We start from the raw sequence: 20,862 nt of genomic DNA on the forward strand, positions 1-20,862 counted from the left end.
CCACATGTTCCACCAGGTATCAAAGCCGTTTTAGAAAGAAGGGTTACCTGGTTGGTGTTGGACTCTGATGGACTTGGGGATGCTGGTGCTAGTTTCTTGACCACTCGCCTTGTAATCATCTTCCTTTTCTTGGTCAAGACTCGGGGGGCAACGCTTGCAGAAGTTTGTCTTCGCTTGGAAGCCGACTGAAGTAAGTCTGGCTGAACAGTCATTATTACTTTCTTCATTGGTGGTGATCCTTTGCAAAAGAGTACATCAGGAGCAGTTGGAAGAAAGTGGAATGGCTCCCCAGTGCTGGTCATAGGTTCTGGACCATCTTGTCGCTGCAAACAGGGTGGGTTAGAATTAGACAGATGCAAAGGATGAAGGACTTAGAAGGATGAATGCACGAATTTAGTACCTCTTCCTCGGGAATTTCATATTCAAGATCGATTTGCTGCAGTCGAGGACCTAGAGCTTTTCTGAAGACATGAGTTTTCCACATGTTCCACCAGGTATCAAAGCCGTTTGATGAAGAAGTGAAGGACAGATCAGCTGGTATTGGAATGTGGAGATTGTCAAACATGCTGTAGCATCTCGAGCTGGTGAGACCATTAGGCAGATCGGCTCTGTTCTCCACCAAGTGGTGAATATGGAAGTGGGGAGGGGCCTGTCCTAGGCCAAATTGCCGAGCTGCTATAACTGGTTGGTAAGATTCATAACCTGGCTTGATAATTCTGTTAGAAGTGCTGATGCCAACAGGAAGAAAACCGGGTCGAATCATCAAAGAATATAGATGCCGAGTGCTGTCGTCATCGGCAAAGTTATCTAATCTGAAGGCAGTTGGGTTCTCAAAGGATTCAGATTCAGTAAACGGGAAGTAGAGAGATCGTCTAGTCCTTTGTAGAAGACTCTAAACCAGTTTGTTGCATCTGTTGAATTCAGTTTACTGCCAGGGAGACTGAACAAAGCTTGGCCGTAACTAGTACATCTGATTGGTTTGCCACTCTCATCGGGGAAAGAGTTCCTGGTCAGGCCTTGGAAGTTGGGAATATGATGTTGGAAGTACAGTTGTGCCCACAACTGAATGAACCACCAAGTGCCTCCAGTTCTCAGTTTCTTTTTATTAAGCAAGTTAGATGTCATCAAATGGAGATATCTGTAAATTTCTCCAAGGAAGAGTTTGCCTAGGCCGGTGTGAGTACCATGGGCCAGGTGGTAGGCCAAGGGGAGATAGTTCTTAGTTGGAGCTAAGGAAGGGCCACAGAAGATGAAGTGCTCTAGCCAGAGATTTAAGAAGGTTGTGTGTTCCTTCTCAGTCACTAGACCTTTTGTTTTCATATGCTGACTCATGTAAGTACCCCAATTTGTGCAGTTGACTTTGGAAGAAAGTTTAAAGGGGACTTCTGCCATTTTGTGAGCAGCAGGATTAGGAGAGCTAATGTCTAGTCCAGTGATCATGGTGATGTCCAGCAGAGTAGGGGTCATGGGTCCATGACCAAAAAGGAAACAATTCAGAGCATCAGACCAGAAGTAGCCGATGGTTTTCAGAAGATTTTTCATCTTTGTCAAGGGGTGACAGTGATAGATTAAGTGCATCGGCTATGTTCAAATCTTGCCACAAGGGCATGTGGGCTTTTGCTACTCTATTGTACCATGTAATCCAGCTCTCAGGTGGATTAGGCTAGGCTCTTAAGCAGTCGGCTCAGAGGTTCAGATCGATGTTTTGACTCACAAAAGGGATCCTATTTGCTTCACAAGAGATCAAATCTATAGGGTTTTCATGGGTTTGTGGGCCAAGACAGAAGGATTTTGGATTGGAAGGATGCGGCAGAAGGATGTTTGACACCTGAAGTTCAGAGATTCAGAAGCATACGTGTGGTGTCATGTTTCAGAATTTTAGTTTCAGAAGCTTAATAAGCTGAAGAAAACTAAAGGATTAGGCCGAATATTACCTTCAGGCCGTGGATTGCCGCATCGTTGATTGCAGAACTTGTCGTTTGAGCTGTAGAATCTGTCATGGTCAGATCTATTGACTTAGGGTTTGATTGCTAGAGATTCTGATTCGAATTCCGGCTGCTTGGGGAGTTATTGCTCAGATTTGTAGAGCTTGGTTTTCGAATTTTGCTCGGATTCGAGAGTTCGGTTCAGGCTGAAAGTATTACCCTATTCTTCTGCGGGTTGCTTCTAGTTTGAATTCCGTCGGCTATTGGATATTTATAGAAGCCTGATGCGTTGCCATCGGCTTTTTTGGAAGGTAATCGAACACACAAAATTTAAAGGAACTCGATTTCATTAAAGGAAAGTTCATTACAAGGAAAGCCGATTTTACAAAGGAATCAATCCTTCGACTTTGAGGTCCTATTCTTACGATGCTACCTACATCTACCAGTCGTAGGTGTCTGAACACCTACGGAGCTTCGGGCTTCGCGACGGTGCGTCTCCACCATCGTCGTCGTCATCATCGCCGTCGTCGCCGCTACTGCTGCCATCGTCCTCGGCGCTGCTGCTGCTTCGCCCGCCGCTGCTGCTTCGCCCGCCGCCGCTGCTGCTTCCCTCTTCACTTCCCTCCATGGGGGCCTTGAGGAATTGATGGGGGTTTCCCCCTGCCGCCGTGTCGTCACTGGTGGAAGAGTCGATCTTTTCGGAGGAGTCGGCTCCTTCCCATGAGAAGGTGTCGTCCTCGCTGCTTTCCAGTTCCTCATGGAGCAGGAACTGGAGGTCTTCTCCCTCAGTTGTGGGTTCGTCCTCCTCGGAGGCGACCCCGAAATCGAACTCCTCTGCATCTCAGTGCAGAGGAGCCAGCGCCTCATAGGCTGCTGTCGGGTCCCACTCGGGGGTCGGCTCTCGGCTCTCTGGGATAGAGTCGATGGAGAAGGCCGAGAGGGAGGAAGAAGAAGGAGAGGAGGAGAAAGAAGAGGAATCTCCAAAAGAGTTGGAGCCGGAGGAAGAGGAGATGGCCATGGTTGGTGGAGAGTTGGAGTTTCTGCGCTACTGGCTCTAGGAGGAAGAAGGAGTTTGCTGTGGAAAAGAGCCGATTCGGGTGAGATTAAATAGTGAAAAGATGGAAGACGGATCGGCAGTTTTACATTCTACGAGGAGCCAGTTGCAGGGACGTTGTATCTTCCTTGGTGGTTACAATGTGTTTAATGAGCATTAACGGGAAGATGAAGCGACGGATTGGTTTTGGAACTATCATTGCCAAAACCAGGGGGCATGTGTTATCGCCATAAATTAACATGATTAATTTATGGGCCGAAATCAAGATGGGCTTAAAGCAGAAGATTGAAGAAGACTTGTAAATCGGCTCCTGCGTGAGCATCTGGGCCACATGGCCCATGTATCTTTAGATTTAGTTCAAGGTTAGAGATAGAGTCCGATCGGGACGAGATTAGTTTAGATTGTTTCCCAAGTCTCCGGACTATAAATATGTATCCTTTGTTATTCGTAAAGGAGAGCGTCATCACGTCTCGCAAACAACAACTCTCGGTGCATCGCCACCCCTAATCCTAGGGTTTCATCCAAGTAAGCGCCATGCTGCCCTGATCGCTTCTTGCGATCAGGGCAGTATTGTTCTTGCTTTTACCTTGGTATTACTCGTACTGAAGCATTTTTGATGGCGAGTAGTACTAGTTATCATGATGTTCGTAGCATGGCTTTTAGTAGATCTGTTGTGCTTCGTTGCTTATCATCTACGAATATCATGTTGTCTCTGTGCAATCACGTTTCAATCTCATGCTAGTCCTTGTCGCATAGAACTAGTTGCACAGAGGCAACACCCTGCTTCTTTTATGTCTAGTAGATCTGATCTGTTATGGTTTGCTCTTATCTTAAGAGTTGGCGTATTATCTGCTAGGTTAGGCCTTGCAAACGGATTGGATGATCTGGTGGTGTAATAGATGCTTTATCTTAGCTTTGATAGGGATTGTCCCGGGAATCGGCTCCTGCTAGTTCTTAGGCCTCTGTTTTGGGTTATGGTTTAGTTGTCTGTTATGTTCGCTAGGCCTAGTCACGTGTAGGATGTTCCGATCTAGCAGTGAAGCTGTTACCATCGTGGATTAGATCAATTAGGGTTAATTGAAGCAGTTTTATAGTTATTTGCTTTATTTATCATATCTGGATACAATCAGATCCCATCTGACACCGGGACTCGATCGGCTCTTTAAAGCCGATGCAAGAGTCGTCCCGGGGAGCCGACCACTGCTCGGACTTATATTTACACGTGTCTTTGTATGCAGGAAACTGTTTGGAGCACGTCTGCACCCTCCTGATCGGGTATAGGTCAGGTGGCACGCCCGGTTTTCACACATCCTCCGGGCGCGTGACGGAATTGCGGGCCGTCGATGAGGGAGCAGTGCCTGCTAGCGCCCCAGCAACCTCCCGGCTCTTCGTGTTGCCCGTCGCTGCTCGCCGGTGGGTTTCGACCGACAACACCACCGCAGTGCTCCCGCCCCGCCACTGCCAAGCTCGGTCTCGCCGCCGGGGAGGTCCCATCCTGCCGCGCCGGGCCGCCGGGGAGGTCCGACGGCGGAGGGATGTGCCGGCATGTGAGGCCTGGCGGCGGAGGGAAGCGGCGCTGGCGTGAAAGGCCCGGGAGCGCGGCATGGTGGGGCCGGAGTGGATGGCGAGCGCCGCACGCAGGGCAAAGATGTCTAGCGAAGGCGGAAGGATACAAAACGAGAATAGAAGACGATGTGGATACAATATCTGTTGGATGAGGGTTTTCGGGTCTCCTTTTCTTTTTTTAGCCAATCCACCCAATATAGAAGAGCTGTTGAAGATGCTCTTACAATGTATATAATAAATACGTTATCACTGATCATTACGTATCATGCGGCACAACATTTAATTTTCAGTTATTTTGCACAACGTTTAATTTTCAGTTATTTTACCGTGTTGTCTCTGTGCATCTCTGCCTTTCGATAATTGCAGGAATTTCGTTGTAACATGCTCCCAAACGTGAAAACCAATAAAACCAAACAGAATGCGTTTTTTCCCCCCAACAACCACGCGTCTGGGCGGTCTGGCAAGAGCCTTCGGGTGCCTCTTGCAAAAGAAGCCGCTTCTTGTTGGCGGCTTCTCGAATGCACACCTTGGCACCACCGTTTCCAGGTTCGTCCTGACTGTAGTTGTCAGACAACCCTGACCCCACATAACTCCGTAGTCCAAACCTGCATGCCAATTGCCAACCACCTCCACCGTCACCGCCGAGAGACGTGGCCCCGACACAACAGAGGTGCCAGCCAGTCCCTCCCTGGTGTCTGTTGCCCGCCGGCTCCGCGATCACTTGGGTGTGGAGGAGAGGGATGGGGATGGAGTGGCCGCCTGCGCCGACGCCGGCGCTGCAGCTGCAGAGGAAGGCGGCGGCGGTCGGCGGGTCGGCGCTGAAGCTGCTGCTGTTCGTGATCCTCGCGGGCCTCGCGCTCCGGCTGCTCGCCGGCCCCGCGGCCTACCTCCTGCCGCCCACCGCCGCGCCGGACGGGGCCGCGCGCCTCGTGGCGGCGCCGGGGATTGGAAGAACCGGCGGCGGCGGGACGCCTCCCTCCGGTGAGCGGTTCTTGGAATGCCTTTGTGCCTTTTTACCTCTTCTCATTTTTGTCGTTTCTTCCAACAAGAAAGGCATGCAGCCGTGCCTCCTCACGGGGAAATGATTTGGCTTGATATTTGGTTGGGATTTGCAGCATTAAAACATGCCCATTCTGTACTAGAAGAATTTGAAATATTGATTGATTGTTGCTGGAGAAGAGCAGCAGTAAAATTTGGATTGCCTTATTTGTGAAAACATTTGAATCGAAATGCTTATGCTCCACACTGAATTATGGATTAAACAGCAAAATAAAAAATACGTTAAATGTGGAACCTATACTACAGAAAGGTCTGAGATTTTCAGTACCTTAAAGGTTTCCTCCTTATTTTAACATTTCTCGACCCGCTGTAACTTGAATTGTTTACTGCTCAGGGGGGACTGCGTGGATCCCCTCTGTTTCCTTCCGTTTAATTTATTATACTTGTTCTGTTTGACCCTATGTGCATGTTCTGCTACATTCTAGTTCCGGGGCATTTGTTATTTGCATGTATTTGATTAAATCACCAAATGCCTACAGTTGGAGGATGGAGAGGTGCGTGATTGATCACTTGCATTAGTTTAGTGAGACGGGCAAGCTTGTTAGATCCTCTATGAAAAGGTGGGAGTTTTTTTGCTTCAAGGGGTTCATGATTGAGAGGATCCCCAATTTAGAATAAAAAATGCCCAGTTTCTTGTCTTAGAGTGATGCCGGCTTTTACAATTCTCTTTGCTTTTTCATAGATTTACTAATAAAACAATTACCACACTTTCTTTTGGATCTTATGTTTGTACTAATATCTTGCTTGTGATTAACAGAAGCGGATGATTTGATTTTTGCTGTGACTGGTTCGGGACCTCTAACAGCTCCAGACAAGAAGGAAGGTTCCCCAGGAAGTATGTTTCTTAATTCATAGATGCGATCATTGCTTAATCTACACTTTACGTGTGAATGGCATTTTGGGTAGCAAATTCAATTCGTTATGGATGGATAAGGTTATCGATTTTAATTAAGTGGTAAACATTAAAGGGGTTGTTTGGATGTAAATCCCTAGGATTTATTTAAATTCGAACAGAATCCCTAAATTCCCATAGCAACAGCTGTCATCGGAAGTCTGAAGAGGTAAAGATTTTTCTTCTTGTTTTGGAAATCTATGCAGTTTCATCGCTTCCTATGCTATTATCAGCCCATGCTATATTTAACCAAAATGATGGTAATTTGTAAGATATTTGTTATCTTCTTAAGGAAATATTTTGTACCGTCCCATTTCATCTTCATGTGTTCAGAAAAAAAAAACACTTTTATCTTTAATTCTTCCATTAGTAATTGACCACACATTTTATTTTCACTTTGCAGAAAATTGTAATCTTTTCCATGGCGAGTGGGTTCCACATTTATCAGGGCCAGCTTATACGAATGCAAGCTGCCGATTCATTGAATCTCCTCAGAACTGTATGACAAATGGAAGGCCTGACTCTGATTATCTCTATTGGAGATGGAAGCCATATGGTTGTGACATACCACTGTTTGACAGCAAGGAGTTTTTGGATGGCATGCGGGGGAAGCATTGGGCACTTATTGGTGATTCAATCCTTCGCAATCACATGCAATCATTGCTTTGTCTTGTTTCTAAGGTATTCTATGATTCTTCTAAGTATTCTTGTAATCAGCCAGTCATAATATTTTTTATGGCCACTGTCTAATTTTAATGCTTCATTCAACTTCTGACATATGTGAGCTTTATATTTTAATTTTAGCTAAGTAGATATTATTTGTTCCTCTTTTAGTGCAGGCAAACCTGGTTAATTTACAATAATATGGTTGAACTCTGTTATTATTTAGGATTGATTATTATCTTTGGCAGTGCAGATAAAACTATCCCGTGGATTTGAAAGATGCTTATTCTATTAAAATATGCATACTGAATGTGCCTCAGAGTGTTCTTTTATTCTCTGTAGACTAGAACACAATTCATGTAAATCAAATCCACCTTGCAAAATACTTTGTAGTTGATTGTTAGCTTTACATGTTGCAATAATGTAAGTAGAGTCCCATTAATCACTAATGTACATCTGACCGGTTCATTATGACCTAACTTTCACCGGTTTTACATTTTCCTTCACTATTCATTGTGCACAACTAGGAATCCCTTAATTATGCATATAGCATAAAACAGGATCACGGGCCATGCTTGTTTGATAAGAAGTTATTTTTGTTCTCTGTTTTATTATTGTGTGTACGACTAGTTACTAAGCAAGAAAATAAAGACACAACCACCCAAGCATGATGTTTTTGCTGTAAATAAGATGAACAATCGGTTCTTTGGCCCATGTCACTAGGGAAGAAATTGGTCTGACGTATCAACTTACTGAGAACCTTAAAGGTGTTAAATCTCTGCCTTTGCATTTCTCTCTGCAACTTCAGTTGGAGCCTTGCAAATTGTGCATCAACCGCATCAAACCACATTTTGATGAGGCATAGCTTGTGTTTGCGTCCCTACCATTTGTACTTCATAAACATCCTATGAAATTGCTAGCAAGGTGTTCTTGTTGATGATGGTTTGACGACAAGACATGCCTTTTCAACACCTGATAGTAAATCTTGTGTCTAAAGTCTCTGCTGCCCTGTTTCCACATGCATATTGTCTAGTGCTTTCTGTAGATAGTATCTGTAGCGCTTGCATGAATCCTTCGTACTATGATATCAAGCAAGGCTGTTGCCAGGTTTCACCTCTAGCCTACTCCAAGTCCCCAATTTGCATGGGGCTAAAAGACTTTATTGTTTCTGTTGTAGGTCGAAGATGCTACTGTGGTCTACCATGACAGTACATTCAAATCCAGAAGATGGCACTTTCCCTCACACAACTTCACGGTATCTCTTATCTGGGCACCGTTCCTTGTCAAGGCCAAAATATTTGAGGATGACGATGGAGTTTCAACTGCTGATCTTCAGCTGCACCTTGATGTTCTCGAGACAAACTGGGCTAGTCAGTGGGAGAGCTTTGACTACGTCGTGATATCCACAGGCCAGTGGTTCTTAAAAACTGCAGTCTACTGGGAGAATGGAGCTGAGATTGGCTGCCACTCCTGCAAGAACAAAAACCTGAAAGAGATGGCCCCAGAGTACTCCTTCCGCAAGGCACTCAGCGCAGCCTTCCGGTTCATCGTATCCTCACCTCACAAGCCAGTGGTCTTCTACAGGACATGGACGCCTTCACATTTCGAGCACGGCGAGTGGTTCAGTGGTGGGACTTGTAACAGGACGTCACCATTCAAGCCAGGGGAGGCTGGCGACAGGGAATCGGACAATAAGATGTGGAAGATCGAGAGAGAAGAGTTTGACAAGGCGGTGGCGAACAAAGGGCCTAATGGCAGTGCTGACTGTCTGAAACTGCTCGACACATTTGAGCTCTCGCTGCTGCGGCCTGATGGACACCCTGGGCCTTACAGAACATACCATCCTTATGAGAAAGGGATGACTGCCAAAGTCCAAAATGACTGTCTGCACTGGTGCTTGCCTGGCCCTATCGATGCGGGGAACGACATCATCATGCAGATGCTGGCGAAGGACTGAAACTTCCTCAGGTGGCACCTAACCGTGCCATCTGATTTCAACACCGATGTCGGTTCATGCCGCCTCGTCATACATATGTGCTCTGCTGCTCCAATTCGCAAATTCCAGGAGCCTATGTAGCATGGTTGTTCTTGAAGCAATCTTTCACCGTAGAGGGTTTATTAGCTGTTAGGGTGTGATGGAAAAGAGGGTATAATACGACTGTTGGTCGTATTATACCATGATAGACTGGGAAAGGTGCGCCTATTATCTGTGCTCTGTAGCGCGTGATATTCTGTAGCGAATGTACGCATCTAAAACTTTAGTCTGCAAAGGCATACAGTGGTGAACTGAACAAGTTTTCCCGTTGCCATACAGCTGGAGTACATAATAATATGATAATATGTAAACAGTAACAGTTATTCGAAGCTGACTATGGTTGTATACTTTTAGATGTTCATAGGATGGCACCTGTATCAGGTGTTCCGAGTAATGAGCACAACTATTCGTGCAAAACTGCAAAATGTACATTCAAATACTCGGAACAAAATGTCATCTTAAAATAATGATGTAAAATTACTCAATCCAAGGACGGATCTAGATTGTAAAATTATCCAATCTCCATGCTTCTTGGATGTTGATCTGATGACCCAAATTGAAGTTTTCATAGTTTGCACGAAAAAATTAGTTTGCACTTGATATATTCCCATAAAATAAAGGGGGAAAAAGTCTGGTGGCCCTTCTTGCAAATAGAACGCCATTATGCACATCCTTTGAGATGTCAAGTGCCACGTGCCCACATCAACTCAGGTTGCAGAGAATATATCCTTTGCTGGCGCAGATATAAGATGTTTAGAAACTCAATACGAACAATTCGTGATCCTTTTATACCATGGTGACTGGAAAAGATCTACGAATTGTATGCCTTCACCTGAATTTTATACTGTACATTAGAATGATGCATGAGATGCTACCGAAAGGCAAGCAATGGCGGGCAGTGGACTTGGCACTTTCCCTTTGTCGTACACCTGAACAGATTTTCAGGTAATCGCAACAAAGACTTACGGTCTTTCCTCAGAAAAAACAAGGAAAAATAATCGAATGAAACGTTCGTCAATGAACTCCATCGAAGAACCAAACATCCAACCTTTCATAAATGTATTCCATCAACAAAACTGAATTCTCTTCCAACAAAACGCACTGATGCCCTTGGCTGAACCAAATAGCCTCACAAACAAGGAAGCAAGCATTTGCCAATGAATTCCATCAAAGCAAATGTACAAGGAATCGATAATGCAACTCTTTTATCATTTGATTCAGTAACATCTCGTTCGTATTTTTACAAAATCTTCAAAAGCCTAACTTAAAGCATGGTTAGACCTCCTTATTTTGAAAATATACAACAGCAGAGGAACAGAAAACAGATCACTGCCCTGGAACAAGTGCATAGATCACAACTCCAAGCCACACTATATCTCCCTTCTGGCTTGAACTATCTCCCTTCACCATTAACAGCCCATTTGAACTCCATAGGTGGAAAGGAATGGAATATCTGCAAGGCACATTTATCAAACACAACTACAAGAAAATGAAATTTTGCCAGAGAAGTTGAAGTGGCAGAACTCAGAACACAACTCATCTAGGTTGTGCAATGTGGTTTACCACTGCAAATTTTATAAACCATAAGAAAAACCTCTCAGCATCACCAAGACTCCATACTTCACAATTACATGTTTGATGGTGTTGAAAAATAAGTCAGTCAAGACAATTCAATCAATAAATAACCATATTAACAGACACACAGGAAAGAGGTAGAAAAGGCTCCAAAATTATGCAGAACTTTTAGCGATGGCTGCAGTTTCTCCAACTCTAGTGATAAAGTTTAGTCAGTCATCATTATTCATGAATACTACTGCCAGGTCACTGCTTAACAATACCATCATACACGAATAGGATTTAACACACTGGTCATTGGCCGGCACTAGGAACGGTAGTACGACAGCAAAATTTGAAAGCCTCAAATAGAATGCGGGATATTAATACTAATATTACCGCAATGCTAAACAATTTATAAAACAATCAAAGAAACCAACAGAAAACCTAGGCAGAAAAAAATATTAACATTTCATTTATTATTATGAAAAACACCAGCACTATTTAGCAGGAAATTTCAGAAATCGTCCTGAAATCAACAACTTTTGACACTGGATACATAAAATACAATATGATGACATACGAATGGTTCAAATACTCCCTTGCCTTCATACAAGCTGAAATACAGAGCTACAACACTACAACAACAACAACAACAACAACATAGCCTTTTTTCCCAAGCAAGTTGGGGTAGGCTAGAGATGAAATCCAAAAGAAATAAAGGTTATGGTTCAGGCACATTGATAGCTAGTCTCCAAGCGCTCCTATCCAAAGCTATCTCTTTAGAGATATTCCAATCCTTAAGATCTCTCTTACCCGACTCATCCCAAGTCAGTTTAGGTCTACCTCTACCCCTCTTTATATTATAGACCCGCTCAAGAACCCCACTACGCACCGGCGTCTCAGGAGGCCTCCGTTGGACATATCCAAACCATCTCGGCCGATGTTGAGTAAGTTTCTTCTCAATTGGTGCCACCCCGACCCTATCTCGAATAGCTTCGTTTCGGACTCTATCCCTCCTTGTGTGCCTGCAAAACCACCGCAACATCCGCATCTCTGCTACACTCAGTTGCTGGACATGTCGCCTTTTTGTAGGCCAACATTCAGCACTGTATAACATCGCCGGGCGAATTGCTGTCCTATAGAACTTGCCTTTTAGCTTTTGTGGCACCCTTTTGTCACAAAAGATGCCAGAAGCTTGACGCAATTTCAACCAGCCAACTGAAATTCTATGCCTAACATCTTCATCAATGTCGCCATCCTTTTGTAGCACCGATCCTAAATACCAAAAAGTATCCTTCTGGGCCACCACTTGCCCATATAGACTAACGTCTCCCCCCTCATGTCTAGTCGCGCTGAAATCACACATCATATACTCGGTCTTGGTCTTACTAAGTCTAAACCCTTTCGACTCTAACGTGCGTCTCCACAGCTCTAACGTCCTATTAACCCCTGCCCTACTCTCGTCAACTACCATCACATCATCAACAAAGAGCATACACCAAGGGATCTCACCTTGTATATCCCTTGTGACCTCATCCATCACTAAAGCAAATAAATAAGGGCTCAAAGCTGACACCTAGTGTAGGCCTATGTTAATAGGAAAGTCAGTGGTGTCGCCATCACATGTCCGGACAAACATCGTCGCATCCTTATACATATCCTTGATGAGGATAATGTACTTAGTTGGGACTTTGTGCTTCTCCAAAGCCCACCACATGACATTTCTCGGTACTTGTCATACGCCTTCTCGAGGTCAATAAAGACCATGTCCAAGTCCTTCTTCTGCTCCCTATATCTCTCCATCAATTGTCGTATTAAGAAAATCGCCTCCATGGTTGACCTTCCAGGCATGAACCCAAACTGATTTTGGGTCACACTTGTCACTCTTCTTAGGCGATGCTCGATAACCCACTCCCAGAGCTTCATCGTATGACTCATCAGTTTAATCTCATGGTAGTTAGTACAACTTTAAACATCGCCCTTGTTTTTGAAGATAGGTACTAATATACTTCTCCATTCTTCCGACATCTTGTTTGACCGAAAAATGAGGTTAAAAAGCTTAGTTAACCATACTATTGCTCTGTCACCTAGGCATCTCCACACCTCAATGGGGATACCATCAGGGCCCATCGCTTTATCTCCCTTCATCCTCTTCAAAGTCTCCCCGATCTCTACCTCCTGAATTCTCCTCACAAAGCGTCTGTTGGTATCATCAAAAGAGTCATCTAACTCAAGGGTAGGGCCCTCACTCTCCCCATTAAACAACTTGTCGAAGTACTCTCTCCATCTATCCCTGATCTCCTCATCCTTCACTAGCAATCGATCTGTCCCATCCTTGATGCATTTGATTTGGTTGATGTCCCTTGTTTTCCACTCGCGGATCCTAGCCATCCTATAAATATCCTTCTCCCCTTCTTTCGTGCCTAGCCGCTGATATAGGTCATCATACGCCTTACCCTTTGTTACACTCACAGCTCGCTTTGCAACCCTCTTCGCTAATTTATAGCCCACGATGTTGGCTGCACTCTTGTCAAGGTGTAGGCGCTTGAAACACTCCTTCTTCTCCTTAATAGCCCTTTGCACCTCGTCGTTCCACCACCAGGTGTCTTTTCCCTCCTGTTTGCCTCCCCTACTCACGCCAAACACCTCTGAGGCCATCTTCCGAACACATGTTGCCATCTTTAGCCATATGTCATCTGCATCTTCTCCTTCTTCCCAAGGCCCCTCACCTAGCATCCTCTCCTTAAACGCTTGTGCCGCTTCCCCTCTAAACTTCCACCACTTTGTACTTGCAATCTTGGCACGTTTGTCCCGGTGGACACGTACCCGAAGACGAAAGTCCGCCACCACAAGCTTGTGTTGAGGGACAACACTCTCCCCAGGTATCACCTTACAATCTAAGCAATCACGTCTATCCTCCCTCCTAGCAAGGATAAAGTCGATCTGGCTCGAGTGTTGTCCACTACGAAACGTCACAAGATGGGATTCCCTCTTCTTGAAAACGGTATTCGCTATCAACAAGTCGTAGGCCAACGTGAAGTTCAATACATCCTCCCCCTCTTGACTCCTGCTACTGTACCCAAAGCCCCCGTGCACTCGCTCGAACCCTACATTAGTCGGACCCACATAGCCATTGAGATCTCCTATGAAGAGTTTCTCGCTGGTAGGCACGGTACTAACCATGCTATCTAGATCTTCCCAGAACTACATCTTGGTGCTCTCACTAAGGCCTACCTGAGGGGCATAGGCACCTACACCATTCCTACCCGGTGTTGCCCCCGTGTACCAAAGCTTGAAGCCAGTATCTTCAACCTCCTTCGCCTTCTGGCCCTTCCATTTAATCTCCTAAATGCATAGAATATTTACACGACTCCTGATTGCTGCATCAACTAGCTCTCGCAACTTACTCGTTAGGGACCCTACATTCTAGCTACCTATATGAATTCTAGTTGGCTCAGCTAACTTCCTTACCTTTCGCATCCGTCGAGGGAAGTGCGAAAACCCTTGTTCATTTTTCACTACACCCAGGCGTAGATGTAGCGCGCCACTCAGGTTGCGACGACCCGACCCTTGCTCACTTATTATCGTACCCAGGTCACGATACGACGCGCTATTGGGGGAATGGCGACCCGGCCCTTGCCCATTTATCACCACACAAGGATTCCGATGTAGCGCGTCGCTAAGAGGGTTATGCCCCAACGAGTTTTTTATGGGTTTCAAATCCATTATTGTGGCTATTTTTTATGCTGGTTTGCCAAAACCTAACGCAACCCTCCTCCTTTACCCGGGCTTGGGACCGGCTATGCTGAGACGACTCAGGAAAGAGAGAGTCTTCCAGTCAACATAGCTACAACACTACATATTCAAAATATATTCAAAACTTAATATTCTAAAAAAGAAATTAATGACAAAATTACACTTAAAATTAGATTCTAAGAAAACTAGATCTTTTGAAATACTTCAATGTTAATTGTAAATGAAACAATATGCTCTTCGAACTAAATAAAATTCAGCTTCTACTTCAACTGGATGAAGATTTGTTTTGAAAAAAAAACAGATGAAGCTCTAAGGAGGAAAAAAAAAAATTCAAACCTCCATTAACAACAACAACAACAACAACATAGCCTTTTGTCCCAAGCAGGTTGGGTTAGGCTAGAGATGAAACCCAAAAGACCACAACAAAATTGTAAGTAATATCCAACCGATAAAATCATCTTGAAAAAAATAAAAGGGACATTAATCAAGTCATTCTCCAACATTACATTTCATTGTAAATATTACTTCCTAATTACTTCAATAGCAACCATATTTCATTATGCAAATGTATATTCGCAGTGTTCCAAAGTCGTCATATTACTCACGAGTCATGAGTTGTCTCACTGATCCCTTGATGACACTATAGTACTCATGACTTGTCCCACTGTTCGTCTGCTTCCATGGAAATTTTCTTTTCTAGTTTATCTGTTCATGAGCTTGCTCGTGTGGATGCAGGCTCGGCCCAAAACCAGGAAGCGGGGAACCTAAGAATTATGATGCTGGTGACAGGACTGATTCTACTCGCACCTATGACATATATAATAGCACCAGCTCGCAGCACATTAGTGCAATTCTAGAAGCGTAACTCTCCAAATTTACATATTAACCTTCAAGGCAAGACAGCACTCGACCTGATCAACAACCTAGGAATTTATCAAGTGTCTAAAATTGGAATCCTCATACAGTCATACTGCCCATTCAATGATAGTAAAAAAGACTCGAATCTGGATCATCTAAACCTGATAGATTGAAATAATCTAACAGCACACACATACTGAAACCCTAATGCTGAACAAATTTTATTCTTCACCAAAGCAATCTTACGGGAATAATTTCCACACACGAGATACAATTCTTCCCAATAAATTATAGAAGTCGCATTCCCGTATCTACCGACGAACAGATCAAGAAGAAAAACATAACGGAATCAGGTGCTCTCACCAGTCACCTCTCCTCCTTGGCAGCGCCACTGGCGTTGGTGTCGTGGGGCTCGGCTCGGGAAGGGAGCGGGTCGGAGCCCTTGACGAGCCACCCGAGCGCGAAGAAGGCGGCGCCGGCGAGGATGGCGGTGCCCCAGGCGTGGGAGTACCAGCGGCTGTACTACCGCACGGCGAACCGCCACTGGTCCCGCAGCGTCGCCGCGTCGGGGACCGCGGCCTCCGGGGGGTTAGGGTATCCAGCGCCCCCCGCGTGCACTCGGCCGCCGCCGGGCAAGCGGGGTCGGGCGCAGCCGCCCTCGGCCGCCTGTGGTTGCGGCGGCGGCGGCGTGGTGGGCTTCTCTTGGTGGCTCGCCATTCAGGCCTGACCGACCGCTGCTCCTCACTCACCAAGACTCTTTCCCGGAGAAAGAAGAGTGAGGAAAACGGGCCAGCATGGGCCAGTCCCATTCTGGGTCGAGACAGAAACTAGGACCTAAGACTAGGAGTAGTAGCTACGACGTTATGCCCTTCCGTTCGACGTTATTTTTTTTTCTGCCCTTCCCTTCAACGTCATGAACTGCCGTTACAAATGTTTTTAGTTATACTATCACATAACAGGTTGCTTCTTTTATTTATGTTCCGGTGCTACAAAAGTAACCTGACACTGTCGGATGGAAAATCCATCGCATGCTGAATGTTTTCACCTACTTTATCTTTCAGAAAGAACATTTCATCGATGGGAAATTCACACGACGAAAAACGAAAAATGGCTGACGGACTCGCAATGGCATCTTAACTATGTACTTCCTCCGTCACAAAAAATGTAAATCTCTCTTCTCGAGAAGTTAAATAATTTCAAATTTGTCCAAATTTATATAAAATAATATTAATATTTGTGTTGTAACATAAATATCTTTAGATTAATCATGTAATATATTTCTGTACTACGTTTATTCGGAGATACAAACATTAGTAGTTTTTTTATCAAAATTAAATTTTTTTAACTTCTCGGAAAACGAGATTTATATTCTTTTGCAAGATCGAGGGAGTATTTTTCAAGAAATCAAGAAACAAAAGAAAAACAAAAAACAAAAAACAAAAAACATGCGCATAGGTCCGCGTCAGCCCAGCCAAGCCCATTCTGGCCCAAAACTCATTCGGGTGCCTCCTCGGCCGACTGCGGCGAACTCACGACTCGCGAGACGAGGGTTTCTGGTCCCCCGTCCTCCGGTTGCGCTCATGGCGCCGCCTACTCCCTGATATCGCCCCAAGAAACCCTAGCGGAATCTCCTCTGCTTTCAGGTATGGCCCTGGATTTCCCCTCCTCTTCCGTTCTCTGCTGATTTAAGCGGCGGACAAAAAGAATCAGTTGGTTTTTGTTCGATAAATATGAACCCATAAAAAAAAATGGAACCCTTGGGCTGTACAGTATGATGCACGGAATAGGCTTGATTCGTTTGTGCTTCTTGCGCACCCATAGTAAACAGGTTTTTCATGTGATTTCCTTTGGAGAGGGGGGCGGGGTCATGTTTTCTATGGGATTGGTTTGGCGGCTCTCAAGTAGTCAAGTATGCCAGTTAAGCAGATGCGTAGTACTTGTTTGTTTAGTTCGCCTGTAATTTATAATTAATTAATTTTTTAATATTTCAGCAGATGCACATACTAGGGTCTTATCTTGATGTGCTTGTGTTGCATTTTGCTTCGGTACTGTTTGCTCATCAAGTTATCGCTGAAAAAATAGCTTAATAGACATGCAAATTCATCCTTTATGAGGTAGGCGCATAGACCTTTTACAGGGAGAGAAAATAGGTGCATGTTTATTCATCGATGTATGTAACTTGTACACATGCTTCTGGATATCTCTCCTAAATAGATAGGGTGCTGCCTTGTTCATCATCTTGGTGGCTTCTAAGAAATGTTGGAAAATTTACACAAAAGTCTTCTATGTGAACTGCTTAGCTTCATATCTGACCAGTATGCATTATTTTACTTGTTTTTTTTCTCGAACACGCAGCAGAGCTGTGTATCATTGTACTAAAAGAAGAGAAGGAGTCTTACATAGACCCAAACACACACACACTAAACCTGTATGAACTTAATCACCTATGATTGTCAAGAAAGACCTGACCACCACGCCCGCTAAACTACAACAGCACTAGCATTTTACTTAGCTTCATATCTGATTAGTATGCTTCATATCTGTTTTATCTGTAAAAATGTTCGTTGTTTGTGTGCACACACATAATGAAATTTTCCACTGTGATCTGCTTAGCTTCAGTATCGTAGTGGAAAAGAACCTGAAAAATGGAAAATGATTAGGCACTGATGACCAATGTGACGTTGCTTAGTTACCTTTAACTACTCTTCTTTGTTATGATGGATAGAGGATCTTTTATTACATACTCCCTCTGTTCCAGATTATAGGTCGCTTTGTCTTTTCTTGATCCATAGTTTTCTCTATGTATCTAGACCTAGTGTATATCTAGATGCATAGCAAAAACTATGCACCTATAAATGCCAAAACGACCTATAATTTGAACAGAGGGAGTATGTAACAGCTTCAAAATATCATGCATTTGCTCTTCTTCATTAGTTTCACTCCCATGGTCTGATTATCTTCAATGCTTGTATTCTTTAATTCCAGTCTAGCACTCTGAATACCTATTGAAACTTGAATTGCCAAACTAGCAAAGCTGCATTTCCAATGGACGACATCCCGGAGTCCCTGCTTGCAGAGATTGTCAAGCGGCTTACCAGCCCATGTGATCTTAAATCTCTTTCTCTTGTGTCAAAGAGGCTCTATGCTGTTGAGGGAGAGCTAAGAGATGCTATTTACATTGGCTGCAGCGTTAGCCCTGTGACAGTGGCCTTGGTATCACTGTGCTCCCGTTTCCCCAATTTGTGCAAAGTGGAATTCAATTACTCTGGTTGGACTCACAACCATGGGATGCAGTTGAACAACCATGGCCTCCAGGTGTTTTCATCTTGCTGCCCCTCACTGACTGATCTCACGTTAAGCTTCTGCTCATACATTGATGACTCAGGCCTTGGTTTTTTAGCATCCTTCAAGAAGCTGATGTCTGTCAGGTTGAACACACTACCAGCAATAACTTCATTCGGGCTTCTCTCGGTGGCTGTTGGATGCAAGAATCTATCTGCTCTCCACCTTATTGCCTGCAAAAAAGTTGGTACTGTGGAGTGGCTGGAGTACCTTGGCAAGGTTGGATCATTGGAAGAACTTGTAGTGAAGCACTGTCAGATGATCAGCCAGTTTGACCTACTAAAGTTTGGTTCAGGATGGATGACGCTCTGGAAGTTTGAGTTTCAGGTCAAAGGTTTGCTCAACGTATTTGATCCTCGTGATCCTTCATGCATGGCACACTATCAGTATAGATATGATTTCAGCTGTGGTAGTTTGGAGGATTTGACTTTGGCACGGGTCACAACTGAGAAGGAAATAGGACTTCGTTGTCTCCTGAGGAAGTGCAAAGCATTAAAGAACTTGAGCCTTCATTATGTTCTTGGTCTACATGACAATGACATAATTACACTCTCGCAGAACTGCAACAACCTTACTAGCATCTCACTTCGGCTGACACCTCAGTTCAATGAAGGTAGTGTTTTCAGGACATCATTGACTGATGACAGCCTTAAGGCTCTAGCCCTCAGGTGCCGTATGCTTCAGTCTTTTGAGCTTATATTTTGGGCATGTGATCGCCACTGGCCAGAAATAGGATTCACACAGGAGGGCCTTGTGATGCTCATTCAGTCTTGTCCAATTCGTGATCTTGTGCTTAGTGGTGCTCACATCTTTGATGACGAGGGAATGAAGGCAGTCTCATCTGCACAATTCCTAGAATCACTCGAACTTATGCATTGTGTGGGAGTAACTGATGCGGGGATGCGCCTTCTCTCCTGTTGCCCATGTTTGATTAACCTCACATTGAGGCAGTGTGATGGTTTCACTGATTCTGGAGTGACTGAGGTGGCACTTGCACGGAATCTGGAATCCCTGGTTATTGAAGGCTGCTCTCGGGTTTCTCAAAACGCAGTGCAGGGGGCTGCAAAATCAGTTCACTACAAAGAGGATTACCCAGGCTTGTTCAATCTAGGCAGGGTGTGAGTATGTGACCATCTGGAAGGATGAAGCGCACCTCAATATATTAAGTTCTACCTTGGCCCCTTGAGGATTGCTCACCGTTCACGGCTGGATTTTTAAATTTTACATATTTCTTTGTCTACCTTTTTACTGCGATGTGTGGGTCGAGATTGTCAGTGTGTAACTGTGAAATTTGGATGTTTGGGAGGCATCTGATTTACTTCTGCTTATAGCGCATTTTTTGGGTTCTCTTTACCATTCCTCATTTCAGGTTAGTAGGTCATCAAAATCTTGCCTCTTCCAGGTGAGTAGTATCGCTTTCTTGATGGAATTAATTTGGGAGCCATTTGCAGTTTTCTCAACGAATATTTAGTAGGGTCAACTTTGGAATATGTACTGTGCATGCAAAAAGTATCGGCTCTCAAAATTAAGTGACATTTATCATGGTTCTTGTTATCTTCTCGTTTCCACTATTAGTTTTGCACTTAAGCAGTTCAGCTTGCCTTTCCAGAATACATTGCGCTAGCCAAAGTCTGGACACTGGAGTAATTAATCTGGAGGTGAATAGAAGATGTCTGTGAATTGTGATACAGCAGGTGCATTCGTGCCGAATGAATCTGTGGCAATGGCAAGATAGACGTCAGGCTGGTAACCAGTAGCAGCGGGGAGCGTGACATTGGCGTTCTATGATTCTATAATATATCTTCTGGGTTATTTTGGTTCAAGCTAGCAAATCTCTAGTGTATCTTGGTTCCATCGTTTCAGTGGGTCCAAGCAACGTGGAATGCGGCAGGATCGCAATCTCGCACACCCTTGTGCCATGATATATTGCGTAAGGTGAAAAGTTATCGCAGCTCCGAGTGCCCTGCGCCCGAAGGTGAATTAGCGTGATGCTTCCTCGCCGGAAGCTGTTGCCACGGGATGGCAGGAGGATGAGTGTCAGCTACTCAGCTTGGCAAGGTTCTTAAGCAATTGACGGTTTCATGAATTCCTTGGTGCCTGGAAATTGAAAGCAAAGAAAAGGCTGCCATAATTTACACATCTATACCCCGACAAA

At 44.5% G+C, this 20,862-nt stretch overlaps 2 protein-coding genes and 1 long non-coding RNA gene across 4 annotated transcripts; 2 read left to right on the plus strand and 1 right to left on the minus strand.

Annotated features, from left to right (window-relative positions):
- The first annotated feature begins 5,160 nt into the window (after positions 1 to 5,160).
- Positions 5,161 to 9,555, plus strand: LOC120704742 (protein trichome birefringence-like 24). The gene is made up of 4 exons (XM_039989237.1): positions 5,161 to 5,526; positions 6,362 to 6,439; positions 6,900 to 7,177; positions 8,337 to 9,555. Exons 1-4 carry the CDS (start codon positions 5,286 to 5,288, stop codon positions 9,114 to 9,116), a joined length of 1,377 nt encoding a protein of 458 aa, XP_039845171.1. The 5' UTR covers positions 5,161 to 5,285; the 3' UTR covers positions 9,117 to 9,555.
- Positions 9,556 to 10,373: 818 nt separating this feature from the next.
- Positions 10,374 to 16,157, minus strand: LOC120704766. Its single transcript, XR_005687665.1, has 2 exons — positions 15,729 to 16,157; positions 10,374 to 10,647 (listed from the first exon to the last, which is right to left on the minus strand). It is a non-coding gene; the product is annotated as an uncharacterized LOC120704766 (long non-coding RNA).
- A 703-nt stretch (positions 16,158 to 16,860) lies between these two features.
- LOC120704740 (F-box/LRR-repeat protein 14-like) lies at positions 16,861 to 20,253 on the plus strand. Of its 2 annotated transcripts, none has more exons than XM_039989235.1 (2): positions 16,861 to 17,008; positions 18,351 to 20,253. In XM_039989235.1, exon 2 carries the CDS (start codon positions 18,411 to 18,413, stop codon positions 19,827 to 19,829), a length of 1,419 nt encoding a protein of 472 aa, XP_039845169.1. In that variant the 5' UTR covers positions 16,861 to 17,008; positions 18,351 to 18,410; the 3' UTR covers positions 19,830 to 20,253. The 2 variants fall into 2 exon arrangements, with proteins under 2 accessions (XP_039845169.1, XP_039845170.1); XM_039989236.1 differs by having other exon boundaries at positions 16,862 to 17,008; positions 18,395 to 20,253.
- The last annotated feature ends 609 nt before the right edge of the window (positions 20,254 to 20,862 follow it).

The sequence above is a fragment of the Panicum virgatum genome, chromosome 4K (assembly GCF_016808335.1).
Source record: "Panicum virgatum strain AP13 chromosome 4K, P.virgatum_v5, whole genome shotgun sequence".
Lineage (NCBI taxonomy): Eukaryota > Viridiplantae > Streptophyta > Magnoliopsida > Poales > Poaceae > Panicum > Panicum virgatum.